This window comes from Nomascus leucogenys, chromosome 15 (assembly GCF_006542625.1).
Source record: "Nomascus leucogenys isolate Asia chromosome 15, Asia_NLE_v1, whole genome shotgun sequence".
Taxonomy (NCBI): domain Eukaryota; kingdom Metazoa; phylum Chordata; class Mammalia; order Primates; family Hylobatidae; genus Nomascus; species Nomascus leucogenys.
The window spans coordinates 85370148-85388072 of NC_044395.1; the positions used below are offsets into that span (position 1 = coordinate 85370148).

General features: G+C 35.9%; 1 protein-coding gene across 3 annotated transcripts in view; it reads left to right on the forward strand.

Moving 5' to 3' along the window:
• Positions 1-17925, forward strand: part of LUZP2 (leucine zipper protein 2) — a 594909-nt gene that overhangs the window by 430985 nt on the left and 145999 nt on the right. For all 3 annotated transcript variants that reach the window (XR_004033667.1, XM_030829545.1, XM_030829544.1), the window contains exon 7: positions 7594-7656. Coding sequence is in view for 2 of the 3 variants with exons in the window: in XM_030829545.1 (XP_030685405.1) it covers positions 7594-7656 (63 nt within the window). In the remaining variant the exon portion in view is untranslated. The remainder of the gene's footprint in view (positions 1-7593; positions 7657-17925) is intronic.

Consider the following 17925-nt stretch of genomic DNA (forward strand, 5'->3'; position numbering starts at 1 on the left):
ATGAGAAAAGTTGCTTACACAAGTTAAAACAAGTTTACCCTTTGTCTCAGAGTTGTCTAGAAGTAAGGCGAAGAGCTTCTAAAACAGCTCTATTGTCTTTAAATTATGGAACGACCATGGGTTCCAAGATATCTTTTTCTGCCACTATCCTATTCCAGCAGGAAGGAAAGGGAAGATAACCTGGTGAAGCACAAGCATTGCTTTTCAGGAGTCCGCCCAGGAAATGGTCTCTTCTATCTCATTGTACCCTATTTGCTAAAACTAGGTCACATGCTGAGTTCAGTTGAAGAGAGTCTGGAAAATGTCAGTAGGTCAGTGGTCCTGTGTCCAGCCCAAACTAAGATTTGTTAAAGAAGGTGAAAACTCTCCTTGAAAAACAAGAAAAAATCATTAACACAAATACAAAAAAAAAAATTAACAAAAATACAAAATAACAAGCAATATAACAATCCATTTCATAATATCTTTCCTGTAATATTATATATGGCATGAATAGAAATGTTTAATACAGCAAAACTAAAAGACGATGTTCCATAAGATGAAAAATTAGCCTAAATGGTTCGTAGATCTGATCTAGCGTAGTGTTTCATTTCTTTGTATTTTTCTATTTGAATACAAATAGACTTGTACATTGTTTATATTTCCTAGGTTTTGGAAATAGTATAAATGTGGTTTGTGCAGGTTGTGAGTATTACTTACAAGAGGGTAACCAGGTGGAATGATGTTTTGAATAAGAAATATCTAGATTGAAGTTATATTCTGATATGATTTATATGTGTTCAGGGTTCACATGACACTCATGTATATGAAAGAGAGGAAGCTCCTGTGAGAAATATCGTGGTGCACAGAAGTAAAAATGGGCTTACCTTTATTGTTTAGTCTGTCAGTTCAAGAATCATTCATATTTTTTCTTCATCTCAATGCCTTTGAGAATATATTATCCCTGAATTGTTAGATACTTCATGTATTAGTGTTGCCTAATACTGAAATGTATTCTTATGCCTACTATTGAAATGTATTGTAATAGGTTCATTGCAATTTATTTGCTGTATGTCATTATGTATTTATGGAATAAATTTAGAGCTTAACATTCTCGGTAATGGGGCAGGCATGTGTTTTTGTCTGTCACTATACAATTTCAAAACAATATGGTGGCATGCTTAATTATTTGATTCACCATCACTACCAAAAACAAAATACTAATATATTTTCTTGATTAGGAGCTACAATGGAGATTGCCTGTTAGATCAGTGACCCTCAACTGTCGGTATTCGTAGAATAAAATATTTAAATCCCATTGACACCCAGAAGATTGCCATTGTTTTAATTTGCCAGAGAATAACATTCACAAGGGAAGCTACTATAAACACCGTCTACCAACATCATCACTCCTATTTGTTATCAAAGAAATGCTGTTTGAACATGAAATTATAGGAAGCAAAAATCTCAGACTGAAAGATAATCTCCAGAATGGGATAAAAAAGCTGAGCTAAAATATCCTATCATGGCTGCCTACTTTTTCATCTTCCTTGTCTTTTTATATAGACAATGTTATCATTATTAGCAACTTTAATTTTGCTGTGAAATCTTCTTATGAAAACTTTATGACTCACAGTCACCAACATCTGGAACTGTATTTAAAATCACTGATTGTTTGAAGGTTATCCTTTTGATAATTTGAGCTTTTCAAAATGTTGCTAACAAGTTAAATAAAACAATCTAAGTGTTAGCTGGGTTTTGAATTAATATATATTATAAAAAGAGATGTACCCACTCAGAATTCATTTATTCTTTGCATAATCTTTCCTGAAATCCTCAGACAGGAAGTTGCTTTTTTGTTGTTTGTTTTTTTTTTTTTTGAGACTGAGTCTCACTCTGTTGCCCAGGCTGGAGTGCAGTGGCACGATCTAGGCTCACTGCAAGCTCCGCCTCCCGGGTTCATGCCATTTTTCTGCGTCAGCCTCCTGAGCAGCTGAGACTATAGGACTATTAGCCCGCCATCACACCCGACTAATTTTTTGTATTTTTAGTAGAGACGGGGTTTCACTGTGTTAGCCAGGATGGTCTCGATCTCCTGACCTTGTGATCCTCCTGCCTTGGCCTCCCAAAGTGCTGGGATTACAGTCATGAGCCACTGCACTCAGCCAGGATTTTGCTTTTGGCTGAAAATTACAAGTGTGCTAGAAATAAAGTGATGAGTAACTGTGAGGAAAACCCCTAAAACATTTTTTAAATATATATATATATATAAAATGATAGCAAAGCTCAAAAAGTCTAGTCATTCAAGACCATCAAATGCAGAAGGTTTTATTGTAGTTCCTGAATGAATCATTGAATAATTGATGTTTTGATAATAATTCCAAGTTATGTGGAAAATTTTAAATGATATTCTGTACATTCAGAATATGCACTTTAATTATGTTTTAAAAATGAACAACTCAAATAGTTAAAAGGCAACCATTCTGACACTTGAAAGATAGAGCATCAATTATGTGGAAGAATTGATAAGCAGTTTGGCAAATCATGTGCACCATATATGGTAGTAATCTCCCACTCTCCATTGATATTCATCAACATCATTTTGAGGGGAAAAAAAAAAAAAAAAGAAGAAAGTCTGTTTTCCTGAGAAACCTGGTTGTAAACGAGTCCTGGACAGCAGATTGGAAAAGCAGGGAGAAAATGCCAATCAACTGTGCATTTGAAATTGTGAGAGATGTAATAATCATTTACTAAAATCAGCAGCACGAAATAATGATAACCATGTAAAGCAGGATTATCTTAGAGGGCCTCCCCAGCCATGTGGAACTGTGAGTCAGTTAAACTCCTTTGTAAATTGCGCAGTCTCAGGTATTTCTTTAGAGCAGTGTGAGATCAGACTAATACAGTAAATTGACACCACAGGGAATGGGATGCTGCTGTAATGATACCTGAAAATGTGGAAGCGACTTCGGAACTGGCTAACAGGCAGAGGTTGGAACACTTTGGAGAGCTCAGAAAAAAACAAGAAGATGTGGGGTAGTTTGGAACTTCCTAGAGACTTGACAACGAGTTTGACCAAAATGCTGATAATGATATGGACAATGAACTCCAGGCTGAAGTGGTCTCAGATGGAGATGAAGAACTTGTTGGGAACTGGAGCAAAGGTGACTCTTGCTATGCTGTAGCAAAGAGACTGTCAGCATTTTGCCCCTGCCCTAGAGTTCTGTGGAACTTTGAACTTGCGAGAGATAATTTAGGGTATCTGGTGGAAGAAATTCCTAAGCAGCAAAGTGTTCAAGAGGAAGTGGAGCATGAAAGTTTGGAAAATTTGCATACTGACAAAGCAATAAAAAAAAATAAAAAAAGAAAGAAAACATTTTCTGGAGAGAAATTCAAGCCAAAGACAGAAATTTGCATAAGTAATGAGGAGCCCAATGTTAATCACCAAGACAATGGGGAAAATGTCTCCAAGGGACGTGGAAACCTTCATGGCAGCCCTTCCCATCATATGCCCAGAGGTCTAGGAGGGAAAAACGGTGTCATGGGCTGGGTCCAGGGCCTCCCTGCTCTGTGCAGCCTCTGGACGTGGTGCCCTGCATCCCGCCTGCTTCAGCTCCAGCTGTGGCTGAAAGGGGCCATTAATTCAGCTCAGACCATTAATTCAGAGGGTGCAAGCTCCAAGCCTTGGTGCCTTCCCTGTGGTATTGAGCCTTTGGGCACACAGAAGTCAAGAATTCAGGTTTGGGAACCTCTGCCTGCATTTCAGAGGATGTATGGAAATGCGTGGATGTCCAGGCAGAAATTTCCTGCAGGGGTGGAAGCCACATGGATAACCTCTTCTAGGGAAGTGCAGAAGGGAAATGTGGGTTTGGAGCTCCACACAGAGTCACCACGGCATCACTGCCTAGTGGAGCTGTGAGAAAAGAGAGCCACCGTCCTCCAGACTCTAGAATGGTAGATCCACCGACAACTTGCACTGTGCACCTGGAAAAGGCATGGCCACTGAATGCTAGCCCATGAAAGCAGCCAAGAGCGGGGCTGTACCTTGCAAATCCACAGGGTGCAGCTGCGCAAGGCTATGCGAGCCCACCTCTTATATCAGCATGACCTGGATGTGAGACATGGAGTCAAAGGAGATAATTTTGGAACTTTAAGGTTTAATGACTGCCCTATTGGCTTTCAGAATTGCATGGAGCCTGTGGCCCCTTAATTTTGGCCAATTTCTTCATTTGGAATGGGTGTATTTACCCAATGCCTGTACCCCCATTGTATCTAGGAAGTAACTAACTTGCTTTTATTTTACAGGCTCATAGGCAGAAGGGAATTGTGTTCTCAGATGAGTTGTTGGACTTGGACTTTTGGGTTAAAGCTGGAATGAGTTAAGACTTTGGGGGACTGTTGGAAGGACTGTTTTGAAATGTGAGGACATGAGATTTGGGAAGGGCTGGAACAGAATAATATGGTTTGGTTTTTTGTTTCTACCCAAATCTCACCTTGATTTGTAATCCCATAATCTCCACATTTCATAGGAGGGACCTGGTGGGAGGTAATTGAATTTTGGAGGCAGTTTCTCCCATGCTGTTCGCTTGATAGTGAGTGAGTTCTCAGGAGATCAATGGTTTTATAAGCATCTGGCATTTCCCCTGCTGGCAATCACTGTCTCTTCTGCCACCCTGTGAAGAGGTGCCTTCCACCATGATTGTAAGTGTCCTGAGGCCTCCCCAGCCATGCAGAACTCAGAGTCAATTAAGCTTCTTTCCTTTATAAATTACACAGTCTCAGGTATTTCCTTATAGCAGTGTGAGAACAGACTAATACAGAGAGTAAATTAACATAATAAGACATAGATGCTGTACTTGAACTATTATTTTGAGTCACTTGGGAAGCTGTGTGAGGACAGACAGTGATGTAATAAATGTGATTCTGAAGTAGAAGAATAAAGTCAAGGTACTGAGGGTTCCATGTGAGTTTTCATTCATAAAAGCCATTAGCAACTAGGTACACTCAATCATGTCTTTTTGTTCTTCTTATGCATCATGCATTTCACCTTTGGTATCCATATCAAAAGAAAGGTGACTTTCTATGGAAATGAAAACAAATCAATTACCCCATGAGAAACCATAAATTCTTGCTGCTGCTTTGTACAGAGTTAAGTGATACAGAATTATTAACATATCTAACTCTTAACTTGCCCTTCTTTTCGTTTCATTTCGTTTCCTTTCCTTTCCTTCTTTTTTCCTCTCTTCCTTCCTCTCTTTCCTCCTCTTTCCTTCTTTTCCTCTCTCCCACTTCCTCTTTATCTCCCCCTTTCCCTCTCCTTCTCTTCCTGTCTCCTTTTCTTTTTTTTAATTTTATTTCATTTTGTTTTCTTTTTGTTCTTTCTTATTAACTTCCTAATTCAATAGATCATGAAATGCAGGTGACTTATAATAGAAATATCTGTGAAAAAACTGTGTTTACAATATTAGAACCTTGTAGTGGTGTATCATTGACAACAAATTCAAGTTTCCACTTGAATCGATCATACTTACAGCATTGAACAATGATTGAAAAATTATTGCGCCATTATAACACAGCTCCCACTTCACAAATCGAGTACATTGCATAATTAGAAATATTCTGGGGCTGGGCATGGTGGCTCACGTCTGTAATCCGAGCACTTTGGGATGCCGAGGTGGGCAGATTGCCTGAGCTCAGGAGATCGAGACAAGGCTGGACAACACAGTGAAACCCTGTCTCTACTAAAATACAAAAAACTAGTCTGGTATGCTGGTGTGCACTTGTAGTCCCAGCTACTCAGGAGGCTGAGGCAGGAGAATTGCTTGAACCCAGGAGGCACAGGTTGCAGTGAGCTGAGAATGCACCACTGCACTCCAGCCTGGGCAACAGAGCAAGACTTCATCTCAAAAAAAAAAAAAATTCTGAATATTATAGAAAACTGAATCACAATAAACTTGCAGTTGGTTCAGTGTAAAACTCATATACATACATTGTAAGCTTGGAAAATTATATTTCTACAATGTAGGCAGACATTCTTTATTTAAAAAGGGCTTTTATATCAACACAGTTTACTAGGCTGTAATAGTGATGTAAGAATCATGGGTTTATTACCTACTGTAGCCAGATGCTTTTAAAATTTAATTTTATTGAGATAAAATTTAATTTTATTGAGATTTATCTAGTTTAAGTGTACAGTTTGATGGATTTGACCAATGTCTAGATTCAAAACATAGAATTTTTTCATTACCCTCCAAAATGTCTTCTTGCTATATTACACTGGATCTTCACCCCCACTGTCAGCCCATGTCAACTACTAAACTGATTTCTGTCCCTATTTGTTTGCCTTTTAGAATGTTTTCCAAATGGAATTATACAAAATATAGCTTGTAGTTACTGGATTCTTTCACATGGTATAATGCTTTTGAAATTTGTCCATGTTGTTCTATAATTCAGTACTTCATTCCTTTTTAATTGCTCAGCAGTAGTCTGGTACTCCATATGATGGATATCCTACAATTTATCTCTTTTATTTCTTATTAAACATATATGCTTTATCTAGCTTTTGGCTATTATGAATAAAGATGCCATAAGCATTTTTGTATATGTTATAATTCCTCTTGGGTAGTTACCTAGGACATATTCCAGTGTAATGCACTGTACATATGTTTAATTTTATCAGAAACAGACAGTTTCCCCAAGTGATGATACTAATTTATAATTCCACTCAAATACATTTTAAGTATCAATTTTTCCTTCATGTGATCATGCTAATCTATTTATTTGTCTCTCTCTCTCTCTCTGCATGTGTGTGTGTGTGTGTGTGTGTGTGTGTTGTTATTGGTTATTGGTGGTAGTGGTTTTCTTTTTTTGTTTGTTTGTTTGTTTTTTGCCTGAGTAAAGAATCAGGACCTATAATTTTAGGTGTAGAAATACAATAACCTGAAGTCCTTATATTTAACGTTAATAATTGGGACTGTCCTGAAAAATTCAAAATACATGATCATAATTCTGTGACTTAAGGGACCATAATTAAATGTGGTAGTCAAAGCAAACTGCTGAGAAAGATTTTCTTTTTAAGTATTTTCCTATTTGTGATGGCCCTCTTACAAAGTGTTTTGCTCTAAAATGCAAACAACATTCAGCTCAGCATGTTAGTGTTGTAGCAGCTTTTCTTGCTTCCGATCACATTTGCTTCTACCTAGACATATGTCAAATTCAAATTTATTCCAATTTAAAAAATAAGTAATTGAAAATAAGTAGTAAAAAACTGAGGCATGCATATGTACAGATATAATTAGCATCTAAAATTAGACTGTTGGCCATGCCTGGGTGACAGAAATTCTGTGTGTTTAGTTGTGGATTGGAGGAAGAACAATAATCGACTTTCTTTAAATAACGTATTTTAAGCAAGCTTTGGTTTTTCTCTTTCTGCCTAGGGTGTCCAGAGGTCTGACTCTCAAAGCAGAGCTAAGAGTTTCTGTTTTACTTCTAAACTAGCTGGACTGTGCTTTGCTTGACTGCAAAATGTATTCCTGTGAAGTCTGAAAGTATTTTAATCTTCAAGTTTGAAAATATAAATGAGTTACACAACTTACCCATGTTTTTGTCTTACAGTCAAAAAAAATCCAAGCCCAGCTGAAGGAGCTTCGTTATGGGAAGAAGGATTTATTATTTAAGGTGAGTCTCTTTTCTCTCTTTTTCCTGAAACTTGCTAGCCCAATACCTAAAATATCAAAAACATTACTTAGCTTAAATTTATTTTCTGGAATTTCTCATGAATTGGAGTTGCATTTGACTGCATTAGAAATACTTTCATTTTCTTGCTAACTTAATTAATGGAGATAAGTGGAAGTATTATTTCCTACATTCATTCTTAATCAAAAGCATGCCTCCTTCCAGCAGGTTGGGAGTGTATAAAACAAATCCTGGTTCCCCAGAGTTCATGAGCTGCATATATTAAGCTGAGAGACTTATGCAAAGGTAGATCGTACAAGGAATTTTGAATCTTTTAAGTTTATTTTTCAAATCGGAATTTTAGAAAGAAATGTTAGAAGACAATGAGACAGTTCAGTAATATTCAGTGTTTGACTTCTATATAATGTGCCAGTTGAATATAGATTAGTAATGCATCAACTTTCAGATATTACCAAGATCAGGACTTGTTGAAAATTTTTATGACTTAAAATATGAGACATATTATATGTAAACCTTCTTATTTCATGTTATTTTACATTTTATGAAATCAGGAGATCTGAATACAAAGGGACTATGAAGTTGCATGAATTAGAATTTCTTTAATGTATACAATACCCACAAAAACTGTTCTACTGTAGGACTTTTATTAACTCAAATATCAAAAGGGCCAGAAGCATGACAATGTTATGATTTATTTCATAGCTCAACAGTGTCAACAAGACTCAGGTTTGTTTTTCATTGTCCTCCACATCACTCCATATAACAACCCTCAACTTACTGACTTATTCTAAACCTTGGTTCCTCGCAGAATCATGATGGTCGCTAAAGATATACATATTGTGTCTTCATCAAACTATGTACACATGTACACAATCGAGGCAGAAAAAGGAGGCATTTGTCCTCCAAGGTCATTATTTTTTATGCAGGAGGAGAGTTTTTTGAGAAGATTCTCCAAACTAGGTTATGCATACATGCAAAGGTAAAACCTTAGCATTTTTAGCAATTTTAGATTCTATTGTGAAAGAGTGTTTCTTTTACAGGTAAGTAATAGAAAGGGAGTTGCTGTGGGAGGCAGCCAGTGGTTTCTGCTGTAATGTATTCATTCACTCATCCTGATGGCAGCACACTTATCTGATTTACCTACTAATATATCAGCTGTGCACAGTTTAAGTCTTGAATAAACATATGTTTATCATAGACAGATAGGTAGATAGATAGATAGATGTGTCAAGGAAGTAGACAGTAGAAACTCAACTATTAGCTTGGTGCAAGAGTAATTGAGGTTCTTGCCATTAAAAAAAAAATGGCAAAAATCACAATTACTTTTGCACCAACCTGATAGCACAAAAGTATCTATTACCACAGACATTCACCCACGCACCTTTGAAAATTAGTCTACAAACTGGTGAACCCTGAGATGAGTAGTAGATTCTATTTCACATACTTTCTCCTTAGGATATATTCAATTTTGAATAGATTTTATTTTTTTTTTATTATTATCATTTTTTTTTAGTAAATGTAGACGTTGAAGAAGTAATGCTTGCTGTCAAAGCATTTACATTTCATCCTAAAATCAATGACACATGCTGGCACTTTCAAGGCATAATGATGAATTAGGTGCCCTTATTAATGCTTGAGAGCTGCCTTTAGCTTGGAAGAGGCTTTCAGCTGAAGTACAAATCCTTCACTAAAGACAGAGGTGAGGCCTAACTGACTGTTAGTTGCCCAGAGACTTGAGTTACTTTATATCCTCCTTGACTCCATTTGGAGCTGATATATTCTCTAGAATACCTAATCTCCATTTTAGTGCTTTTTTAATTTTTATTTATTTATTTTTTAATTATACCATAAGTTCTAGGGTACATATTCACAACGTGCAGGTTTGTTACATATGTATACATGTGCCTTGTTGGTGTGCTGCACCCATTAACTCGTCATTTACATTAGGTAAATTTCCTAATGCTATCCTTCCCCCCTCCTGCCACCCTGCAACAGGCCCCAGTGTGTGATGTTCCCCTTCCTGTGTCCATGTGTTCTCACTGTTCAATTCCCACCTATGAGTGAGAACATGTGGTGTTTGGTTTTTTGTCCTTGCGATAGTTTGCTGAGAATTATAGTTTCCAGCTTCATCCATGTCCCTACAAAGGAAATGAACTCATCCTTTTATATGGCTGCATAGTATTCCATGGTGTATATGTACCACATTTTCTTAATCGGTCTATCATCGATGGACATTTTGGTTGGTTCCAAGTCTTTGCTATTGTGAATAGTGATGCCATAAACATACGTGTGCTTGTGTCTTTATAGCAGCATGATTTATAGTCCTTTGGGTATATACCCAATAATGGGATGGCTGGGTCAAATGGTATTTTTAGTTCTAGATCCTTGAGGAATCGCCACACTGTCTTCCACAATGGTTGAACTAGTTTACAGTCCCACCAACAGTGTAAAAGTGTTCCTATTTCTCCACATCCTCTCCAGCACCTGTTGTTTCCTGACTATTTAATGATCGCCATTCTAACTGTTGTGAGATGGTATCTTATTGTGGTTTTGATTTGCATTTCTCTGATGGCCCCTGATGATGAGCATTTTTTCATGTGTTTTTTGGCTGCATAAATGTCTTCTTTTGAGAAGTGTCTGTTTATATCCTTTGCCTAATTTTGATGGGGTTGTTTGTTTTTTTCTTGTAAATTTGTTTGAGTTCTTTGTAGATTCTGGATATTAGCCCTTTGTCAGATGAGTAGATTGCAAAAATTTTTTCCCATTCTGTAGGTTGCCTGTTCACTCTGATGGTAGTTTCTTTTGCTGTGCAGAAGCTTTTTAGTTTGATTAGATCCCATTTGTCAATTTTGACTTTTGTTGCCATTGCTTTTGGTGTTTTAGACATGAAGTCCTTGCCCACGCCTATGTCCTGAATGGTATTGCCTAGGTTTTCTTGTAGGATTTTAATGGTTTTAGGTCTAACATTTAAGTCTTTAATCCATCTTGAATTAATTTTTGTATAAGGTGTAAGGAAGGGATCCAGTTTTAGCTTGCTACTTATGGCTAGGCAATTTTCCCAGCACCATTTATTAAATAGGGAATCTTTTCCCCATTTCTTGTTTTTGTCAGGTTTGTCAAAGATCAGATGGTTGTAGATGTGTGGTATTATTTCTGAGGGCTCTGTTCTGTTCCATTGGTCTATATCTCTGTTTTGGTACCAGTACCATGCTGTTTTGGTTACTGTAGCCTTGTAGTATAATTTGAAGTCAGGTAGCGTGATGCCTCCAGCTTTATTCTTTTCACTTAGGATTGACTTGGCAATGCGGGCTCTTTTTTGGTTCCATATGAACTTTAAAGTAGTTTTTTCCAATTCTGTGAAGAAAGTCATTGGTAGCTTGCTAGGGATGACACTGAATCTATAAATTACCTTGGGCAGTATGGCCATTTTCATGATATTGATTCTTCCTACCCATTAGCATGGAATGTTCTTCCATTTGCTTGTGTCCTCTTTTATTTCATTGAGCAGTGGTTTGTAGTTCTCTTTGAAGAGGTCCTTCACGTCCCTTGTAAGCTGGATTCCTAGGTATTTTATTCTCTTTGAAGCAATTGTGAATGGGAGTTCACTCATGATTTGGCTGTCTGTCTGTTATTGGTGTATAAGAATGCTTGTGATTTTTGCACATTGATTTTGTATCCTGAGACTTTGCTGAAGTTGCTTATCAGCTTAAGGAGATTTTGGGCTGAGATGATGGGGTTTTCTAGATATACAATCATGTCATCTGCAAACAGGGACAATTTGACTTCCTCTTTTCCTAATTGAATACCCCTTATTTCTTTCTCCTGGCTGATTGCCCTGGCCAGAACTTCCAACAGTATGTTGAATAGGAGTGGTGAGAGAGGGTGTCCCTGTCTTGTGCCAGTTTTCAAAGGGAAAGCTTCCAGTTTTTGCCCATTCAGTATGATATTGGCTGTGGGTTTGCCACATGATTATCTCAATAGATGCAGAAAAGGCCTTTGACAAAATTCAACAGAGCTTCATGCTAAAAACTCTCAATAAATTAGGTATTGATGGGACATATCTCAAAATAATAAGAGCTATTTATTTCAAACCCACAGCCAATATCATGCTGTTTTTAGATTTGACAAGTGTACTTCTTTTTTTAAAAGATAACCTAAATATTATTTATTCATTGAAGAAAAATTTCAAAAAAGTGTCAAAAAATATAAAGCCAAACTTAAAATCCCATCACCAGAACAAATGCAAACAATATTTTGATGTATTTCATATTTCTGTCTAGTTCTCTTTGTATTAATTATATCTGCCTGGTGATTGATCTGTATTCACATATATCTCCATTGCAATACATCTATATATATTCTTTATATATATTCATAATATATATCATATATACTTATATATAATATATTCATAATATATATCATATACTTATATTATATATTCATAATATATATCATATATACTTATATGATATATATTCATAATGTATATCATATATACTTATATGATATATACATACTTATATGATATATATTCATAATATATATCATATACTTATATGATATATATTCATAATATATATCATATACTTATATGATATATATTCATAATATATATCATATACTTATATGATATATATTCATAATATATATCATATACTTATATGATATATATTCATAATATATATCATATACTTATATGATATATAGTCACAATATATGTCACATATACTTATATGATATATAGTCACAATATATGTCACATATACTTATATGATATATAGTCACAATATATGTCACATATACTTATATGATATATAGTCACAATATATGTCACATATACTTATATGATATATAGTCACAATATATGTCACATATACTTATATGATATATAGTCACAATATATGTCACATATACTTATATGATATATAGTCACAATATATGTCACATATACTTATATATAGTCACAATATATGTCACATATACTTATATATAGTCACAATATATGTCACATATACTTATATGATATATAGTCACAATATATGTCACATATACTTATCTGATATATAGTCACAATATATGTCACATATACTTATATGATATATAGTCATAATATATGTCATATATACTTATATGATATATAGTCATTATATATATCATATATACTTATATAATATATGTCATAATATATATTATATATAAGTATATAATATAATTATATAATTATATATAATATATATTATATATACTATATATAATATATATTCATAATATATAATATATAAGTATATATAATATATATTCTTTATATATATTCATAATCTATATATTCTTTATATATATACTTTACATATATTCTTTATATATATTCATAATTTGTAATTTAAATACACAACGATAGCTTTTAATTTTATATAGATATACCAAAGGTTACTTAACCTTTCACTTATGTGTAGGTATGTTTATACATACATACATGTATATATAATGATTTAAATTTATATTAAGATGAAAAATACTTTCTTATTTTTAACTTGAGTTATAGTTTTTATGAAACATGTATCTAACTATGAAGTAGTTCATGAAAATTATTTTAAAATATTAATTATTGCTACCTAGTACAGGTGATTTTCAGAAGAAATGTAATAGTTTACTCTTCCATCAGTACAATAATAACAAGAAAAATGTTGAATTTAAGAATTATTTTGTACTGCATGTTTTATTAAAGAAACAAAAATAAATAATTGGTTAGCTAAGAAATTTTATGAATGAATAAGTGCTACACAACCGTGACAAGTTGTGTTGCTTTAAGAGATTATAAAGTAAAATGATTATTTTGGTTATAAATTTTATTGTTGGGTGGTTTAAAGATTTAAGTCATTTAATATTCTTTGCTTACTTTTTTGGGGAGGTAGAGGTAAATTAAAAACAATTTTTATAATACTCTCAAATCACTAAAAATTCAATCTATCAACTTCTCCGTTGAGATAGATAATGGCAGACATTTTGATAGTTTTGTGATTGTGTTTGTTGTTTATTGAATAAAAACAATTTTAAAATACCATGTGTCATTCAGTGTTTGAAATAAAATGGTGGGTTAGTTAAATGACTGCTTCGGGGAATTGGTAGTCCAGTTATTAAAAATATACTATAGTGATACATTTGGCCCTGTGTATTGGTAATTTCTATATCCATACAACTGTGAATCAAAAATATTTGAATAAAATTTAATTCAGCAATCTCACTGTTGGGTATCTACTCCCCAAAAAAGAAATAATTAAATCACAACTTATCTGCACTCACAGGTTTATCACAGTACTATTCACAGTAGGAAATATACAGAATCAATTGTAATATTCATCAACAGATAATGATAAAGAAATGTGGCATATGTACACATACGGAATGCTATTCAACTATAAAAAATAAAATCATGTCTTTTGCAGCAATATGGGTGGAACTGGAGGCCATTATCTTAATTAAGTGAAACAACTCAGACACAGAAATAAAAAAAAAACCTGCGTGTTCTCACTTAAAAATGGAAGCTAAATAATGTGTACACATGGACATAGAGTATGGAATGATGGATAATGAATACTCAGAAGGGTTGTGGGGAAGGAAGGGACTGGAAAATGAGAAATTATTTAATGTGTATCATGTACATTATTTTAGTGATGGATACACTGAAAGCCCAGACATCACCACAATGCAATATATTCATGTAACAAAATTGCACTTACGCCTCTTAAATGTATACAAATAAAAAAGCAAATATTTTTAAAAACCCATAAAAATAATATATCCATTAAAAATAATACAGTAAAAATACAATATTTACATAGCACTTACACTGTATTAGGTATTGATATGGATTTGATGACTGGAGGAACACCAGGGTTCTTGGTCTCCCACTGATAGGATTAACGACACAGACACAGGTGGAGTGGTTTTAGGAATGAAAAGTTTAATAAGAAAGAGGAAAGAAAGAAGAAAACAGCTCCCCCACACAGACACAGAGGGCGGGGGGCTCGGAACAAAGAGGAACCACATGTGCGGCAGAAAAGTGGTTGCTTATATTGGGATGCTGGAGGAGGCGGTGTTTTGTTTGCACAGGGCCCAGGGGTTTGGTTTAACCAGGTGTGTCATTTAGGTAGCTTCCAGGAACCTGGCCCTCCCACCTTAGTCCTTTAATATGCAAATGAGGGTCGCCATGATGTTCTGAACACCTGGTGTTATCTGGAGGTGGCCATTACACTTGGCACAGGTGGCGACAAGGAGAAGATGGCGGGAATTGCCATGTTGTCCATGTTGGGTGAACCTAGTTTCTAATCGCCGGCATTTGCATATTACAGCTTGCCAGCCTGGCTTTTAAAGCCTCCTTTTTGTTAGAAAAGAAATGGTTTGGGGTTTGCTTTTTATTACAGGAAAATTTCCACTGAGAACCTTTCCCCTTACTTTCTCCCTAAAAATTATTTCTTAATAACGCCTATATTGGTATTATATGCAATCTAGACATTAAAACATATACAGGAAGATGTGCATATATTAAGTGCATATAATATGTCATTTTAAATATGAGATTTGAACGTCTACAGATTTTGGTGTCCATGGAGTTCCTGGAATCAATTTCCTGTGTAACCAAAGGAGTACTGTATATATTTAGCATTTTTACTTTACTCAGGTCTGTAATGTGTCACTTCGTTTGACCCTCACCACAACCCCTATGAGACAGGAAAATTTATGTGATCTCTTTCACAATGAAAGAATTGAAGTCTAGAGGAATTTGACATTTGTGGCCACTAACATGTTTACCTGTAAAGCATTTTTACTAGCAGAATGAAGCTATCGCAATAGATATTAATTATTTTTTTTAAGTAGAGCTGACCTGTTGGGGCATCATGAATTAAGTACATTTGGAGGGTTTTATAGTTAGTCCTTTGATAACTATCCCTATAGCATATGTTTATATCATTGGATCAAAATGCTGTCTTAATTGTTCTGGAATGTGTGGTGATAGACTAGATGCATTCATTCCTGCTGAAATTCAGACACCACAGTGGCATGTGTCATCATTGTTATTTTCTGTAAATCTAGAGGTATTTAACTTGGTACCTCTATTGTCATCTGCTCTTGAAGAGATGGGCGTTGCAACCTGAATTTCCATGTATGTATAACAGAGGGTCAGATTATTTCCTGATGATTCCAGATATCTATAAGGGAATTTTGTAAAGTAGTTTTTCCTTAATTTTTAAACTCTTGAGTAATTTAATTTTTGTGCATCTGTCTCATTAATTTAAACTTATGTCATCCACATGTTAAACTAATTTTTAATGAGCAAAATGCTTTTCAGTGCCATTTGCTTCTAACAAGTGTGAATTTATTTCCAGTTAAATGAGGTTTGGTGCCAAAATGTAGGCAACTTACAAATGAGGTGTGAGGGGTTAACAATATTATTTTCTTACATGATTCCAGAAGCTGTAAGCTTGTCAAATCACATTCATTTGTGCATCAAAATAATTATATGAGTCAGACAGGGAAGATAATATTGTTATCTTATGGATTAGAAAACCAAGACCCAGAGTAGTTATAAGAGTTTTCTGAAATTATGGGACTAGCAAGTGGCACAGTTATATCTTTTTTTGTTTTTTTTTTTTTTTAGAGGGAGTCTCACTCCATTGCCCAGGCTGGAGTGTGTTGGCGCGATCTCGGCTCACTGAAAGCTCCGCCTCCCGGGTTCATGCTATTCTCCTGCCTCAGCCTCCTGAGTAGCTGGGACTACAGGCACCCGCCACCATGCCCAGCTAATTTTTTGTATTTTTGGTAGAGACGGGGTTTCACGGTTTTAGCCAGGATGGTCTCGATCTCCTGACCTCGTGATCCACCCGCCTCGGCCTCCCAAAGTTCTGGGATGACAGGCGTGAGCCACTGTGCCAGGCCGGCACAGTTGTATCTTAATCGAAGTATTTTGATGCCACGACATCGTATTTTTCCTAGCTTAATTTATACTTTGTATTTTAAGGTGATTTACAGATTATATCTTTTAGAAGTCATTTCTTCTAATGTACTCAAAGATCTGTGAAAGAAAAATCAAAATCTTCGGTCCCCAAACTCAATTTGCCAAAGGAAAAAGTCAAGCTTGAAAACTGAGTCACTCCAAACTGCCTCCCATTTTGTCTTGAAGCCATAGCTACAAAGACAGGATTCGGCTGGGCGCGGTGGTTCACGCCTGTAATCCTGGCACTTTGGGAGGCCGAGGTGGGGGGATCACCTGAGGTCAGGAGATTGAGACCATCCTGGTCAACACGGTGAAACGTCGTCTCTATTAAAAATACAAAAATTAGCTGGGCTTGGTGGCGCATGCCTGTAGTCCCAACTACTTGGGAGGCTGAGGCAGGAGAATCAATTGAATCCGGGAGGCAGAGGTTGCAGTGAGCCAAGATCGTGCCACTGCACTCCAGCCTGGCACAGACGAGAAAAAAAGACAGATTACAAACTTCCGCAGGGTGCTCCCTCTCAATGTGCTCACAAGATAATTCCTTGTGGGCCCCAAGGTCTTTATCCTAAAATGGTTGAAAGTCACCATGACAATGTAAATGAACGACGTATTTTCACAGGTAAGGGACAAAAATAGGACTAGGAGTCATCTCTCAGCCCACTTGAGATGAATTCATATTTTGCCGCTTCCTCTACTCTGTGTTTACTTTAAGTAAAAATGCGGATTCACTAAGAAGGAGGTGAATACCTCGTTGATTGTTATTCTACCCTCTCTTTCTTCGTTTAAAATACGGATTCAGTGAGGGCTGATCAAAGCCTCAAAAGAATGCAACTGCTTGCCCCCCCCACCAGCCCCCACTCCCCAGCTTTTTTTTTTTTTTTTTTTAATTGAGACGGAGTCTCATTTTGTCACCAGGTTGGAATGCAGTGGCGTGATCTCAGCTCACTGCAACCTCTGCCTCCCGCAGTGATTCTCCTGCCTCAGCCTCCCAAGTAGCTGGGACTACAGGCACGTGCCACCACACCCAGCTAATTTTTGTACTTTTAGTAGAGATGGGGTTTCACCATGTTGGCAAGGATGGTCTCAGCCTCCTGACCTCAGGTGATCTGCCTGCCTCCGCCTCCCAAAGTGCTGGGATTACAGGCATCAGCCACCGCACCCAGCCTGCTTGCCCCTTTTATTTACTCTCCGCTTTTTACTTTCCTCTTGATTGCCCGTTCCTGCCCTTAGAATGTTGAAATCTCCCAAATGCTGTT